The 14,536-nt window shown below is 41.0% G+C and overlaps 1 protein-coding gene across 1 annotated transcript in view; it reads left to right on the plus strand.

Annotated features, from left to right (window-relative positions):
* ABCA12 (ATP binding cassette subfamily A member 12) overlaps positions 1–14,536 on the plus strand; it is a 253,565-nt gene that overhangs the window by 137,503 nt on the left and 101,526 nt on the right. Inside the window, exons 22-30 of the mRNA XM_069735561.1 lie at positions 527–713; positions 804–943; positions 1,748–1,876; positions 3,620–3,710; positions 4,342–4,521; positions 4,943–5,240; positions 5,352–5,466; positions 11,589–11,918; positions 13,334–13,403. Coding sequence (XP_069591662.1) covers positions 527–713; positions 804–943; positions 1,748–1,876; positions 3,620–3,710; positions 4,342–4,521; positions 4,943–5,240; positions 5,352–5,466; positions 11,589–11,918; positions 13,334–13,403 — 1,540 coding nt within the window. The remainder of the gene's footprint in view (positions 1–526; positions 714–803; positions 944–1,747; positions 1,877–3,619; positions 3,711–4,341; positions 4,522–4,942; positions 5,241–5,351; positions 5,467–11,588; positions 11,919–13,333; positions 13,404–14,536) is intronic.

The following is a 14,536-nucleotide window of genomic DNA, read 5'->3' on the forward strand; positions in this document are numbered from 1 at the left end:
ACTTGTGGAAAGCAATAAAAACTGCACATTTGGACCAAACTGCATTGCCTGTATGTATGGTACCTAAGGCCTAATGCTTAATCCCTACCTGTGAGAGAGAAATCCTAATATATATACAGTATATATTGTTTTCTTGTATTACTGTAACTTATCTACAATAAAACTAACTTGACAACCTTACAAGTAGTCTTCATGCAAATATTCCACAGTGTGGTGAATCCTCTTCAGACCCAGCTCCCCATGGCTGAAATACAGTCTACACACAATTCTTAGACAGCCCGACTCCCTTCAGTCTGTCCACTTTTTCTTACTAGCATTATATTCAATGCAAATAGAACATAGTATGACTGCAAGATCCGTCTTCACAAGGTTTGTAAGGAGGCACATGGGTCTGCATATGAGCTGTAGAGAGAAAACACTGGGATAATTTTTAAACAAGTCAATTTACAAAGCTGCATAATTTCCTTTTTTCAAATGCCATGGTATATACCTTAAAGACGTATTGTCATATGCTTTCTATTTTCAGGATCTTCCATTCGATCCAAGTAACCGGGCGATCACTGCCTCATTTACTGATATTACAAAACTTCTGTGTAGTGGGAACTATAGGGGACTGAGCCAGGCCCTCTACTCGTTATACCCTACTTTACAATCATCTGCAAAACAAAGCCGAGCCAAGACGCTTGACCAGTTATATGGCATACCTACCAACAGTAAGTCCGGACTCGGGAGGATATTAGAGGTATTATATGTGCTCATTACTTCTTGTTTCCACCCCTATTTCATAACTGTCTATTTTTCAGACTCATTTTGCTTAGACTTATTCACAAATCTGGTGAAGACGTCTTCTGGAGCCAGTTATTGGATTCTGCTGAAACCGTTGTTATATGGACAAATTCTTTACTCACCAAACACTGCGGAAACTCAGAAGATAATGGAGAAGGTACAAAACCACATGAAGAAAAAAAACTTACATACAGATGTAGCAAGCGCCAAATGATTGTGTTGGTCTCACTCTGTTTGTGCTACTTTTATGGCCAATAACTATGTAACATCGCAGTCATGTTATGCAATTTAGTTTGATGCTTGCTACTCCTGTACATGATGCTGTGCACCCACATGTGTGCAGGTTTTAGAAAATACATATATCATTGATATAATTAATAGGATATTCTGCCGTCACTAAAATTGTTGCAAGACAGGTATGTAGAGGTATGTCGGGCTCGCTGATCATGTTAGAGCTCATTCAGATGTCCGTTTTTCACATACGAGTATTATGGATAAAACTCATATCTATTATAGACTATGGAGCTCTTCAATTTTTTTGTCAGATCAAGTGCTCCATGCAAAATTGTGGAGACATGTCCAATACTGCTCTAGGTTTCAGCTCAAAATCGGTAATTGAAGTCTATGGGCGTGAAAAAATCGAAGTGCACTCAGATGGCATCCATGTGCTGTCTGCTTTTCCTGGACTGGTTGATAGGAGAAGCTGGAGAAACATCTTTTTTTCTTTTCCAAGAAAAACTGATGAAACTCTGACCAAACTCCTGATGACACTCTGATCAAAAACACTGATGAAATGCAGCCCATTATTCTTGTATGTGAAAAAATGGATGTCTGATTGAGCCCTTACTGTAAGACCGATATACTCCCAATGTGACTGTTTTATACAGATCAAATGTTCACTGTATTTTCTATTCTTATAAAAGGAAATATACAGTATCTATCATTTTCTAATGTTTTCCAGACTAGCAACAAGATACTAGAAGTGGAAAATTACAAGAAAACATTCAACACTATATCCACCAAAATTCTGAAACTTATGGATAACTGGAAATACATAACAGAAGCTGACAAGCTGATAGCCACATTGCAGGCAAGTGCTTGTCTAATCTGGTAGCAGATTTACCTAGGGGTTTGACGTGACATTTGGCTTGTAAAATTCATATACTATTGCATGATGTACAATAACAAATTGTATTGTGGTACCGTGTTAGCCAGAAAAATCGATATGAATATTTTTCTGCCCAATGATGACAGAAGTATTCTAGGAGTGATACCTTTATTGGCTAAGCAGAAAATAATATGTTTGCAAGCTTTCAGAGCACAGTGGCTCCTTCTTCAGGCGAGATTACAAATAGATTAATACGTTTTCTTATTAATCTATTTGTAATCTTGTCTGAAGAAGGAGCCACTGTGCTCTGAAAGCTTGCAATAAGTTTTCTTATTAATCTATTTGTAATCTTGCCTGAAGAAGGAGCCACTGTGCTCTGAAAGCTTGCAAACATATTATTTTCTGCTTAGCCAATAAAGGTATCACTCCTAGAATACTTCTGTCATCATTGGGCAGAAAAATATTCACATATCCTATTGCAGGAATTCAGTTCCTTGATTTGGGGTTGAGGTGGTCTGTATATAGTCTGTAATATGTTTTATTTTTTTAAATCAGTTGCAGCGTAATTACTTTCTAATCGGCCCAGTCGGTATACATTATTATATTGTCCCTAATAAACTATTACTTACTTTTACTTCTAAGCGCAAGAAGCATAAAAACTCATTGAATTAGCCTGAACCTTCGAGATTTCTGAACCTTGAAAAATGTTATTTTTTACAATAGCCGCTCTGACTACTTGCAAAATTAGATTATGCTGTACCCCTGGTTGTAGCAACTTGTGAATACATCTGCAGAAGAGCCATGATCAGAGTATAGCTCATATTAGTGGAAGCGCTATAACTACCATTTACTACTTTTATGCAGCTGTATACTATAGCGTCTATTATGTTGTTAGGTTACACACTAAAGACTAATTGCCCTTCGTGAGCCCGCAGATCGCTAGGACTACAGTGCTAGGAAAGTGCTGAGCGGCTTTAGCTCTTTTCTAGGCAACAGGGCATGTGCTGCCAGGAGTCAAGAAAGCATCAAGGTTTCCTAGCATTCTTGCCACGGTCTACAAGCTCACAGGGGTCCAATCCAAAATCATCAGATGGATCAGGTGTAATATTCCTTGAGACGCCATCAATGTCTTTACTGAAGAAAGCCTTTAAAGAGGTTGTCCAGGAGTTTATCATTGATGGCCTATCCTTAGGATAGGTCATCAATGTCTGATCGGTGGAGGTCCAACACCCAGCACTGCCACTGGCTGGAACTTCAACGTTATGGAGCTGCACAGCACAGATCTATCTGTTTACTGCACTTCCACCCACTATTAACTTGAATACGTGGCGATGTGTAGTACCCGGCCACCTTCAATATACAACTTTGTAACTTTGCAGTTTCGGGTGCCACTGACACCAGGAACAGCTGATCAGTGCTGGGTGTCACCCCCACCGATCAGACATTGATAACCTATCCTAAGGATCGGCCATCAATATTACACCCCCTTTAATGTTTTCACAATTCAGATAAAGATCTGCTTTATTGAATCCTTTCAGCTGTCTAAAAGTCACGTGCCTTAATGTGGTAACAGAAATCTTTTTGTCTTGTAATATTATAACTAATAATAATTTTAGTTACGGTATATAGCGCCAACATATCCCACAGCACTTTACAATTGTAACTATTAGAATATTTAAGAAAAAAGATTTTGATTTGTACCAATAATAACATTTGAATCCATAGGGAATTCTGAACAATACAGTCATCAAGGGATTTTTGGAGGAATTTCTACAGATTAATACAACCGATCTATCTGCAAAATTAACTACAGCCAGTAAGTGACTCTGCCTGCGCTCCTATTGTGTCTGTGGTGCAGAAAGTTTATTACCTATAAAAAACAAAGGAGATTCATTCCTAAAGGCAATGCTGTATTTATGCACTAGAAGGTGCTGTGTACCACGGAACAGTCTCAATATACAGCACTTTTCATGGCTATTTGGATTTAGTAGCTAATAATAATAATTAATAACAATAGCTAATATAACCCTATATTTTTCTACATAACATTCTATATAAATGTTATAAAACCTGTAATAACGTGACTAATAATATAATACTCCATTCACCTGCACCAGCAAGGGTTTTTTTTTCTTTAATCTAGAAATTTATATATATTCTAGAAAATTATACAGAACAGTAATGCATGTAGAAAATAGTGATTCTTTCTGAAATGACCATCATTTAGGTAAGTTGTTTATAGGTGCCGGAAAGGTAGTTTACTATGTAAATTGGATATTTCCGTAGATGCCAATTTTCAGAGTCAGATGTGCCACGAGAAGTTTGTCAGTGTTAATAGTTCTAGTCTATAGATTACATAGCATAAGAATCATAGTAAAAAGTTAAACTATTCACTTTTCCAGATGCGGCCTCATTTTTAATGATCTTCTTCGTTTCTATTTCCGCAGACAGTTATATCCAATTCTTGATTGATAATGAAAGTTACCTTAGAGTGAGCCAAGCGTTAAGTCAGGTCATGGACAACCTTCTGTCCTGCATGTCGTATAATCGGATTAAACCTTTCAGCAGTGCTACAGAAATGCTGGCCAAGGCCGATGAGCTGCAGAAGACCAATGAGCTCTTTGCAGGTGACGGCTAGAAAAAAAGTTTTTTGCTCTAAATTTAGAGCGGTGATGAGCAAATGTGCTTGGATAAGGCGTTATCCACCCATGCTTGGGTGCTAACCGGGTGTCTTTGGCGTGCTCGAATAATATGTTCCGGGTCCCAGCGGCTGCGTGTCTCTTGTCTGTTACACAGCCACAACACATGCAGGGTTTACTGAATAAACCGACAATCCCTGCATTTCTTGAGGCTGTCAAACAGCCGCGAGATATGTAGTCGCTGGGACTCGGAACATATTATTCGAGAATGCCGAAGTCGCGCGGTTAGCACCCAATCATGCCTGAATAATGCCTTATCCCAGCACGTTCATTCATCACTACTTTAGAGCCATTTATATTTTTGTAAGACTAAATCATTTCTAAAACCGTAATTTCTTTGTCCGTACAGCGGTTACCTTCAACCTTCCCTCCGGCACCAGTAGGAATACACGCTCAGCTTCTGGCCTGCCGAAGCACATAACTTATAGTATCACCATGCGCTCGCTGCTATCGGAGGACACCAACTACATCAGAGATTCTTACTGGGTTCCCGGGCCACATACCACTGTGAACAAATACAGCCGTGGCTTTGTGTATTTGCAGGAAAACATTGACCGAGCTATCATTGAGATGCAGACCAACAAGAGCCTGGATGATGTTGGCGTGCAATACCAGCCCATGCCTTTCCCCTGCTACAAGAAGAACAGGTAAGCACGTGCAGTAATGTGTCCCTCATCCTCTCAGTCACCTCACTACTCCATCACCATGTTATAGGAAATAGGCAGCACTAACAACTCCGTCCTTTTTTGTTTTGGCAGTTTTCTCTACAGCATGTCCTTCTCCCTTCCCATCGCCTTGATGATTTCATGGGTTCTTTTCATCGCGGCCTTTGTAAAGAAGCTTGTTCATGAGAAAGAACTTAGGCTACATGAGGTAGGACACACCAGGATAGATGTTCTCCCATACAATATGACTTTTTCATGACCTATAATAATTTTTGAGACGTGAATTATATACAGTGGGGCAAAAAAGTATTTAGTCAGTCAGCAATAGTGCAAGTTCCACCACTTAAAAAGATGAGAGGCGTCTGTAATTTACATCATAGGTAGACCTCAACTATGGGAGACAAACTGAGAAAAAAAAATCCAGAAAATCACATTGTCTGTTTTTTTAACATTTTATTTGCATATTATGGTGGAAAATAAGTATTTGGTCAGAAACAATATTTCATCTCAATACTTTGTAATATATCCTTTGTTGGCAATGACAGAGGTCAAACGTTTTCTGTAAGTCTTCACAAGGTTGCCACACACTGTTGTTGGTATGTTGGCCCATTCCTCCATGCAGATCTCCTCTAGAGCAGTGATGTTTTTGGCTATTCGCTTGGCAACACGGACTTTCAACTCCCTCCAAAGGTTTTCTATAGGGTTGAGATCTGGAGACTGGCTAGGTCACTCCAGGACCTTGAAATGCTTCTTACGAAGCCACTCCTTCGTTGCCCTGGCGGTGTGCTTTGGATCATTGTCATGTTGAAAGACCCAGCCACGTTTCATCTTCAATGCCCTTGCTGATGGAAGGAGGTTTGCACTCAAAATCTCACGATACATGGCCCCATTCATTCTTTCATGTACCCGGATCAGTCGTCCTGGCCCCTTTGCAGAGAAACAGCCCCAAAGCATGATGTTTCCACCACCATGCTTTACAGTAGGTATGGTGTTTGATGGATGCAACTCAGTATTCTTTTTCCTCCAAACACGACAAGTTGTGTTTCTACCAAACAGTTCCAGTTTGGTTTCATCAGACCATAGGACATTTTCCCAAAACTCCTCTGGATCATCCAAATGCTCTCTAGCAAACTTCAGACGGGCCCGGACATGTACTGGCTTAAGCAGTGGGACACGTCTGGCCCTGCAGGATCTGAGTCCATGGTGGCGTAGTGTGTTACTTATGGTAGGCCTTGTTACATTGGCCCCAGCTCTCTGCAGTTCATTCACTAGGTCCCCCCGCGTGGTTCTGGGATTTTTGCTCACCGTTCTTGTGATCATTCTGACCCCACAGGGTGGGATTTTGCATTGAGCCCCAGATCGAGGGAGATTATCAGTGGTCTTGTATGTCTTCCATTTTCTAATTATTGCTCCCACTGTTGATTTCTTCACTCCAAGCTGGTTGGCTATTGCAGATTCAGTCTTCCCAGCCTGGTGCAGGGCTACAATTTTGTTTCTGGTGTCCTTTGACAGCTCTTTGGTCTTCACCATAGTGGAGTTTGGAGTCAGACTGTTTGAGGGTGTGCACAGGTGTCTTTTTATACTGATAACAAGTTTAAACAGGTGCCATTACTACAGGTAATGAGTGGAGGAAAGAGGAGACTCTTAAAGAAGAAGTTACAGGTCTGTGAGAGCCAGAAATCTTGATTGTTTGTTTCTGACCAAATACTTATTTTCCAACATAATATGCAAATAAAATGTTAAAAAAACAGACAATGTGATTTTCTGGATTTTTTTTTCTCACTTTGTCTCCCATAGTTGAGGTCTACCTATGATGTAAATTACAGACGCCTCTCATCTTTTTAAGTGGTGGAACTTGCACTATTGCTGACTGACTAAATACTTTTTTGCCCCACTGTAACTTGGATCAACCAGTTTAAAAGGGTTATCCAGTGAAAACAAGTTGTCTGATTATCTGTCACATCCATGTCTGAACGTACTGCTGCAACCTCTGACCTGGTCGGTAGGTGGCGCCGCACTAACACTACTGTTACAGCTGGCAGCCACGGCGTGTGGGTGTCCAGCTTTTAGATTACTGATGCTAGTTCTCCCTTTTACACACTTGTGTTTTGCTGCAGTAAGCTGGTAGGTAATTAGCTCTCTGCAGTGAGCCATGAGCAGGGCTCCCTTCTATGTAAACCCCAGCAGTCACTGAGAGTTATTAGTTTGTTTCAGCTAGGCTTGTGCTCTCTGTTATTTGGCTCCTGTGTTCAGTTTTGTATTTCCCCTATGTTGATTACTGGGTGAAGGTCAGATTCCACTGAAATCTTCCAGGCAGAGTGGCTTGTACCAAGTCTGTCCGAGGTAGCCTTTTACAACATGGCAATTTTATCCCGTTACAAAACAGAGAAGCAGACGCCTTACCATCACTCCATTCATTCTCTATTGAGCTGCCAAAAAAAGCAGTGCACAGTGTTCGGCAGCCCATAGGGCATGAATGGAATGGCGGTCTGCCACTCTATTTTAACACAGATAAAAGTTCCCTCTTCTGCCGATCCGTGCAGGTCTCAGCGGTTGGACCACCACCGATCAACAAGTGGATAGGTCACTGGCAGACACAGATAGAAAAGGCCCGTGAGCAAGAACAATATATGGACCCTTTGCAGTCCATCAGGTCATTATAATGCATAATTCCACTGGCGTTGGAGGTAGAAATGGGCCCCTCTACCTCTTGGGCCCCTGTGTGGCCACACTGGTGGCACCAATGATATGTCCACCCCGGGATAGGTGATAAGAGTTCTTCACTGGACAACCCCTTAAAATATAGGGACAAATATGGTTCCATATTTGAGATTTGCGGATTAAACTGAAGGAGATTTTTTTATTGCTGCTAATCTGTAGTTATGAATTTCTCAGACCATATAGATTTCAGAATAATAGAGATACCCAGGCTTCATTTTTATGAAAAGTTTTTTTGCTCATATTTTAGTCCACCAGGACCACATATACCGTAGTTACCTAAAGTCGGGTGACTTTTCAGAGTAAAGTGTCGTATGTGTGTGTGTGTATAAGGTACAACACTATGTCTGGCCATTATATGGCTTGTATCCTACATTATTCATCTGTTTCCCCTCCACAGCTTCCCTTTGTGTACTCTCACTTTTTTTCCCACACCTTCTCCCTACTCCCATCTCCATAGACTTCTATAAGCAGCAGGTGTAATTTGGTCCCTCATTAAAAACAGATTCGTAAATATTTTGAATAGTTTTTGAGAATAAAATATTCTGTGCAGGGAGAGAAGACGTGACTGATTGTGGAGAGTGAGGCATTTTTCTCGAAAAAGATAAATTATAAAGTTTCATATTTTCACTTTTACTGTTCATTTCTATTAAAAAAATGTAGTTAGTCTTTAATTCAGGTGATTTTCCCTTGTGTAAATTTAGGCTTTCTATAATTCCATGTAAAAAAAAATCAAAATTGAACAACACTTTTATTTTACCAACCTAAATAGGCCCCAAATTCTGTGTTGATGAATTTCTCAATATATGTTTATTGTGATTAAAGTTCTAAATCCCCTGCATACAGTTAAAGGGATTGTCCACCACCTGAAATTAGAGACCCCTTAATAAATATAAATACCCTAAGCTATTATCTTATATCCTAAATAACCTATGTAATACCCTATACCACAAGGCCTTCCTGTTCATTTCAATGGGTTAGACCGTCCCCTTTAGAAGCAGCGTTAATATTGTGCTGACTCAGGAAATCGACTTCTGAGCACAAGCCAGAAGTGAACTTGCAGCAATATCTTTAGATAATGAAGGGTGCAGTTGATTACATGAGTAAGTTTTATGTATCTATGTTAGAAACACTGCAAAGAATATTATATTTCAATCGATATCCACTTTAAGTTGTGGATTTCTGGCTACCTGCAGCCGCCACTAGAGGGAGCCAGTGCAGTGGGGTGGACGCTGCACTTCCAGCTCTCCTGCCTCTTTCCCTGTTCCCACCTACTGTCTGCCTCCTGTCTCTGACTGGACCGGTCACTCCTGTATCACATAGCTCCCAACCGTCCCTCATTGTGCGGGACTGTCCCAGTTTTGATGCTTTTCCCCACTGTCCCGCACGGGACACTCTGCTTCCCGCAGACAACAGGAGAAGCAGCCGTCACACGCCCCCTTGTGTTAGGCCACGCCCCTTCCCCTTCCGTATGTTCCTGAGTCTTCCAGTGTGTGTGTGCGGTACAGTTCAGAGAGGGAGAGAGAGGGCTCAGAGGGGACACTTCTTTGAGGTACGTAACAGTCACCACCTTACCAGGGCTTACCTGCCGAACACAGCCTGGGTGCCGCAAAGTAAGCAGCAGAAGACCAGTGGACTGGAGCTAATGCCTGGCTAGTAATCTGCGTGGAATGAGTGGGGCTGAGCAGGGTGGGATCTCACAGCCTCCTCTGTTTGCCTCGGCTGCTCAGTGCTGTGTGATTGCAGAGTGAAAGATGAACACCAGTGTGTGTATGGGGTGTATGGAGCGGAGCTGAATGTGTATGAGGTGTACGGAGCGGAGCTGTGTGTATATGAGGTGTATGGAGTGGAGCTGTGTGTGTATGAGGTGTATGGAGTGGAGCCGTGTGTGTATGAGGTGTATGGAGCGGAGCTAAATGTGTACGAGGTGTACGGAGGGGAGCCGAGTGTGTACGAGGTGTATGGAGCGCAGCGCATGTGTTCGGAGCGGAGCCGTGTGTGCAAAGTGTACGGAGCGCAGCCGCATGTGTAGGAGTAGCTATGTGTGGCCATTATATGGTACGAAGTATCATGTGTGGTCATTATACAGTATGGAGCATCATGTGCAGTCATTATACAGTATGGAGCATCATGTGCAGCCAATATACAGTATGGAGCATCATGTGCGGTCATTATACAGTATGGACCATCATGTGCAGCCAATATACAGTATGGAGCATCATCTGCAGTCATTATACAGCATGGAGCATCATGTGTGGCCATTATACAGTATGGAGCATCATGTGTGGCCATTATACAGTATGGAGCATCATGTGCGGTCATTATACAGTATTGAGCATCATGTGCGGTCATTATACAGTATTGAGCATCATGTGCGGTCATTATACCGTATGGAGCATCATGGGTGGCCATTATACAGTATGGAGCATCATGTGCGGTCATTATACAGTATGGAGCATCATATGCGGTCATTATACAGTATGGAGCATCATGTGTGGCCATTATACAGTATGGAGCATCATGTGCGGTCATTATACAGTATGGAACATCATGTGCAGTCATTATACAGTATGGAGCATCATGTGCAGTCATTATACAGTATGGAGCATCATGTGTGGCCATTATACAGTATGGAGCATCATGTGTGGCCATTATACAGTATGGAGCATCATGTGTGGCCATTATACAGTTTGGAGCATCATGTGTGGCCATTATACAGTATGGAGCATCATTTGCAGCCAATATACAGTATGGAGCATCATCTGCAGTCATTATACAGCATGGAGCATCATGTGTGGCCATTATACAGTATGGAGCATCATGTGTGGCCATTATACAGTATGGAGCATCATGTGCGGTCATTATACAGTATGGAGCATCATGTGCAGCCAATATACAGTATGGAACATCATGTGCAGTCATTATACAGTATGGAGCATCATGTGTGGCCTTTATGCAGTATGGAGCACTGTGTGGCCATATTTTTTTGTTTATAATTATTCTTTATGAAATAGTGTGATCAGCAGTGCTAAATGGGTGTGGTTGGGACGTGGATATGGGTGTGACTAGTCATGAATGGGTGTGGTCAGAGGTGTGGCCTAAAATTTGCCACGGCGCGCGTTGCGCACCGCAGTCTTTGCCCCTCTTTCCCATCTTCAAAAGTTGGGAGGGATGGTATCAGTGCTCTTCCAACTCATTAGCATACAATTTCATCTCTGGATTTCTCCTAAACAGCAAAACGGATTTCTATACGAAATGTAGGGATTTAATCAGCATTAAAGCACTTGTCTACACATGACATCAGTTTGGGGTATAAAATCCTGGTGAGAGGGTCTTTTTGAGCTCCCTCTAGTGGTTGCTGTAGGTAGGATGATGGTATTAACACAAATGTTTGGATGTATAAGGAACTTTGCCTGAATTTGAAACTTATAAAGCAATGTTGACTAACAACCTAAAGCAAGAAAAACACAGGATGTACGGTCATTGAGTCTCACAGTCCAGTTACTGTAAAGCCCTGCCATTTTTTTTCTGTGGGTGACATCACGTTTCATTTCCAGTCTAGTATTACTATGTAAAATTTGATGCAAATTGAGTTTTTCTTTCTTTTTGCAGTTCATGAAGATGATGGGAATCAACTCCTGCAGTCACTTTTTCGCTTGGTTCATTGAATGTGCCTGTTTCCTAATAATCACTGTTGCCATTCTTATCCTCATTCTAAAGTTTGGCAAAATTCTGCCTCACAGCAATGGTTTCCTTATGTTCCTTTTCTTCCTGGATTACAGCCTGACAGTGATAGCAATGAGTTACCTCATCAGCGTTTTCTTCCACAACACGAATGTAGCTGCTCTTAGTGGCAGTCTCATATACATCATCACCTTCTTTCCATTCATTGTTGTGGTTTCTAAGGAGACAGGCTTGTCTTTTGCCGGAAAAACCTTACTGGTGAGTCTGAACCTTGTTTGCTGGTATAATTATTTATGGCATGGGTGAATATATCACATCTACCCTGTATGTTCTATCATCTCTCCTCTGACCACACAGGACATTTAGGGATTGGCCATCTACTGACTGTATTCAGTAGATGCCTCTAAATGGGTTAATTCATTATTTGATTATTCTTAAAGTTGATCTTATCTAGAACATAAACTTAGGACCTGTAGCATAAAAGGCAGAAACATTCAAAATGAGTTACTGGCAGCATTGTTCTGTAAAAGAGGATTTTCCCTACCTAAAGATCTAAATGGTATTCTTCTTCTTTACAGGAATATGGTACTGGTACATAGTAGATCTCTACCTACCAGTAAATTGTGGTTAAAAATGAAAACTGGGAAAAAAAAACAGATTTTGTTTTCTAAGATGCTAAAAAAATAATAGCTTACAAACTATTAAAGGGAATCTGTCACCTCAAATTGGCGGGCTATGTAAATTCCCTGTGTCCGGTCCAATGGGCGATATTTCGTCTTCTTTTCTCCACCCCATCCTGTCCGCAATATTTTCATGAATTTCAGTAGGTGTCCTCCATAGTTTGTGCGTGCGTAATGCAATCTTGCCTTGCGCAGTATGCTTTGCCCAACTGCAGGCAAAGCCGAAAAGCATTACTGCGCATGCGCTGGCGCCCTATGTCCTGGAACACAGCAAAATCTTCCGGGACATAGCGCGCCAGCGCAAGATTGCATCGCACACGCGCGAACTATGGAGGACACCTACTCAAATTCACAAAGATATTACGGACAGAAATACCGCCCATCGGACCGGACGCAGGACATTTACATAGCCCACCAATTTGAGGTGACAGATTCCCTTTAAAGGGGTTGTCTGGGCATAATACATAGAAAATAACATTCTCAGTAATACTCACCCACCTGGTTGCTATGCAGGTGGATCCATGGTCTTTGTAGATAAAGAAAGCTGGAATATCATTATTTCACAGCTCATGGACTGCTCTGCACTGTGATTGGCAGCAGAGGTCAGGTGACTTTGAGCAGCGCATTATTAGCTGTTTTAGGATGATTGCTGCACAAAGTTGCTTGACTGCTCTAGCCAATGATAGACTGCAGCGGTCCAGTGGCTGCTTGAACAGTGACATCACATCATGGACCTATGCTATAACGCTACATTCAATTGCCATTGACTCAAATTTTAAGCAAATGTACCCTTCGCTATATACACATTTTTGTCGGATACATTCGAATTCCAAAGCTATCTAAGCCGTCCAATTAAACTTTAAAAATAAAAGTATACTGAATGCTCACACTAAACATTGTGTGAACTGCTCCTTAGCATCATGGTAAGCCTGACACAAATGCTATGAATTGATTCAACTATTAACATCTTGTCATTATTTTAATTATATTTAGAGTCTTTTCTCTCCGACGGCTTTGAGCTATGCCACACAGTATATCATTCGCTATGAGGAACAGGATGAAGGTAAGAATCTCATTAACATTTGTAGACAAACATAACATTTCAATGATACATCTGTCCAATCTGCATATTAGCCATGCAATCTCTATACAAAATATCACTATGGGAAAAATTGGTATTTCACCGCCTTTAGACCAACCATAGCTTTAATATGTCCGCGCTCTAATCTCCAGAGGCGTTCTAAAACGTCACTGCATAAAAGTGCAGCTGCATGAGATTGTGCGGCTGCGTGAGCCATGAGGCTGCATTCCCAATGTAACTGGGGCTAATCTACCAGCTCCAGTTACAGGAGAAATCAGATTTAAAAAAAGTATTTAAATGTTGAATGCCCCTCCCCCAACAAGGTTTTTTATGACCTTATGGGGGTCACTATGAGAAATAAATTAAAAATAATTAAAGTAAAAGTTGTTAAATATAAAGTTTAAAAAAAGTCACTGCTAATATAATTAGTTGTTACTAGCCCAGTCAATGTCGAAAAAATACACATGTCTAATATATAAAAATAAGAGAGTATGACAAAGACAGGTTTTGGTCTTTTTGTAATCCAGTGTGTTTAGGGTAAGGGTCTGGGCATTTGCCATTATTAAAATACATTTTTCTATAGGACTTAAAAAAGGGTAAAAAAAGACATGCTCACAAAATGACACTAGAATAAAAAAAATCTTTGTTATACAAACTTAAGTCCTCAACAAATCTGTTAAATTGAAGATGAACTGGATAATCTCTTTAAGCATTGTGGACTGTCCGATATCTTCGCAAATGGCTTTGTTATACTCAGAAGAAGCCGAATAGGCAAAACCTTAGTTGGGCTAGAGAGGAGATGAGCTTTCCCGCTCTGTAACAGAAATTTTTAGGATCGTGTCTGTGTCTGTGAGTATAATAAAAGTGCTTCCTGAAAATACAGAGTGGTCCACCATCCACAGCCCTTGTGTACTGCTCCTGATGAAGTGAAACAGCACGTGAACTGGAACATCAGAAAGACGGAGCGAAACCGAAGTAACCCCATACTGTGCCATACAGTATGTGTATATATATATATATATATATGTATATATATATATATATATATTTGACATTTTTGGAACTTGGCCTAATCCAAGCACTGCATTTGGGACTGTACACATCTAACAATGGGA

This window comes from Ranitomeya imitator, chromosome 7, assembly GCF_032444005.1.
Source record: "Ranitomeya imitator isolate aRanImi1 chromosome 7, aRanImi1.pri, whole genome shotgun sequence".
Classification (NCBI taxonomy): domain Eukaryota; kingdom Metazoa; phylum Chordata; class Amphibia; order Anura; family Dendrobatidae; genus Ranitomeya; species Ranitomeya imitator.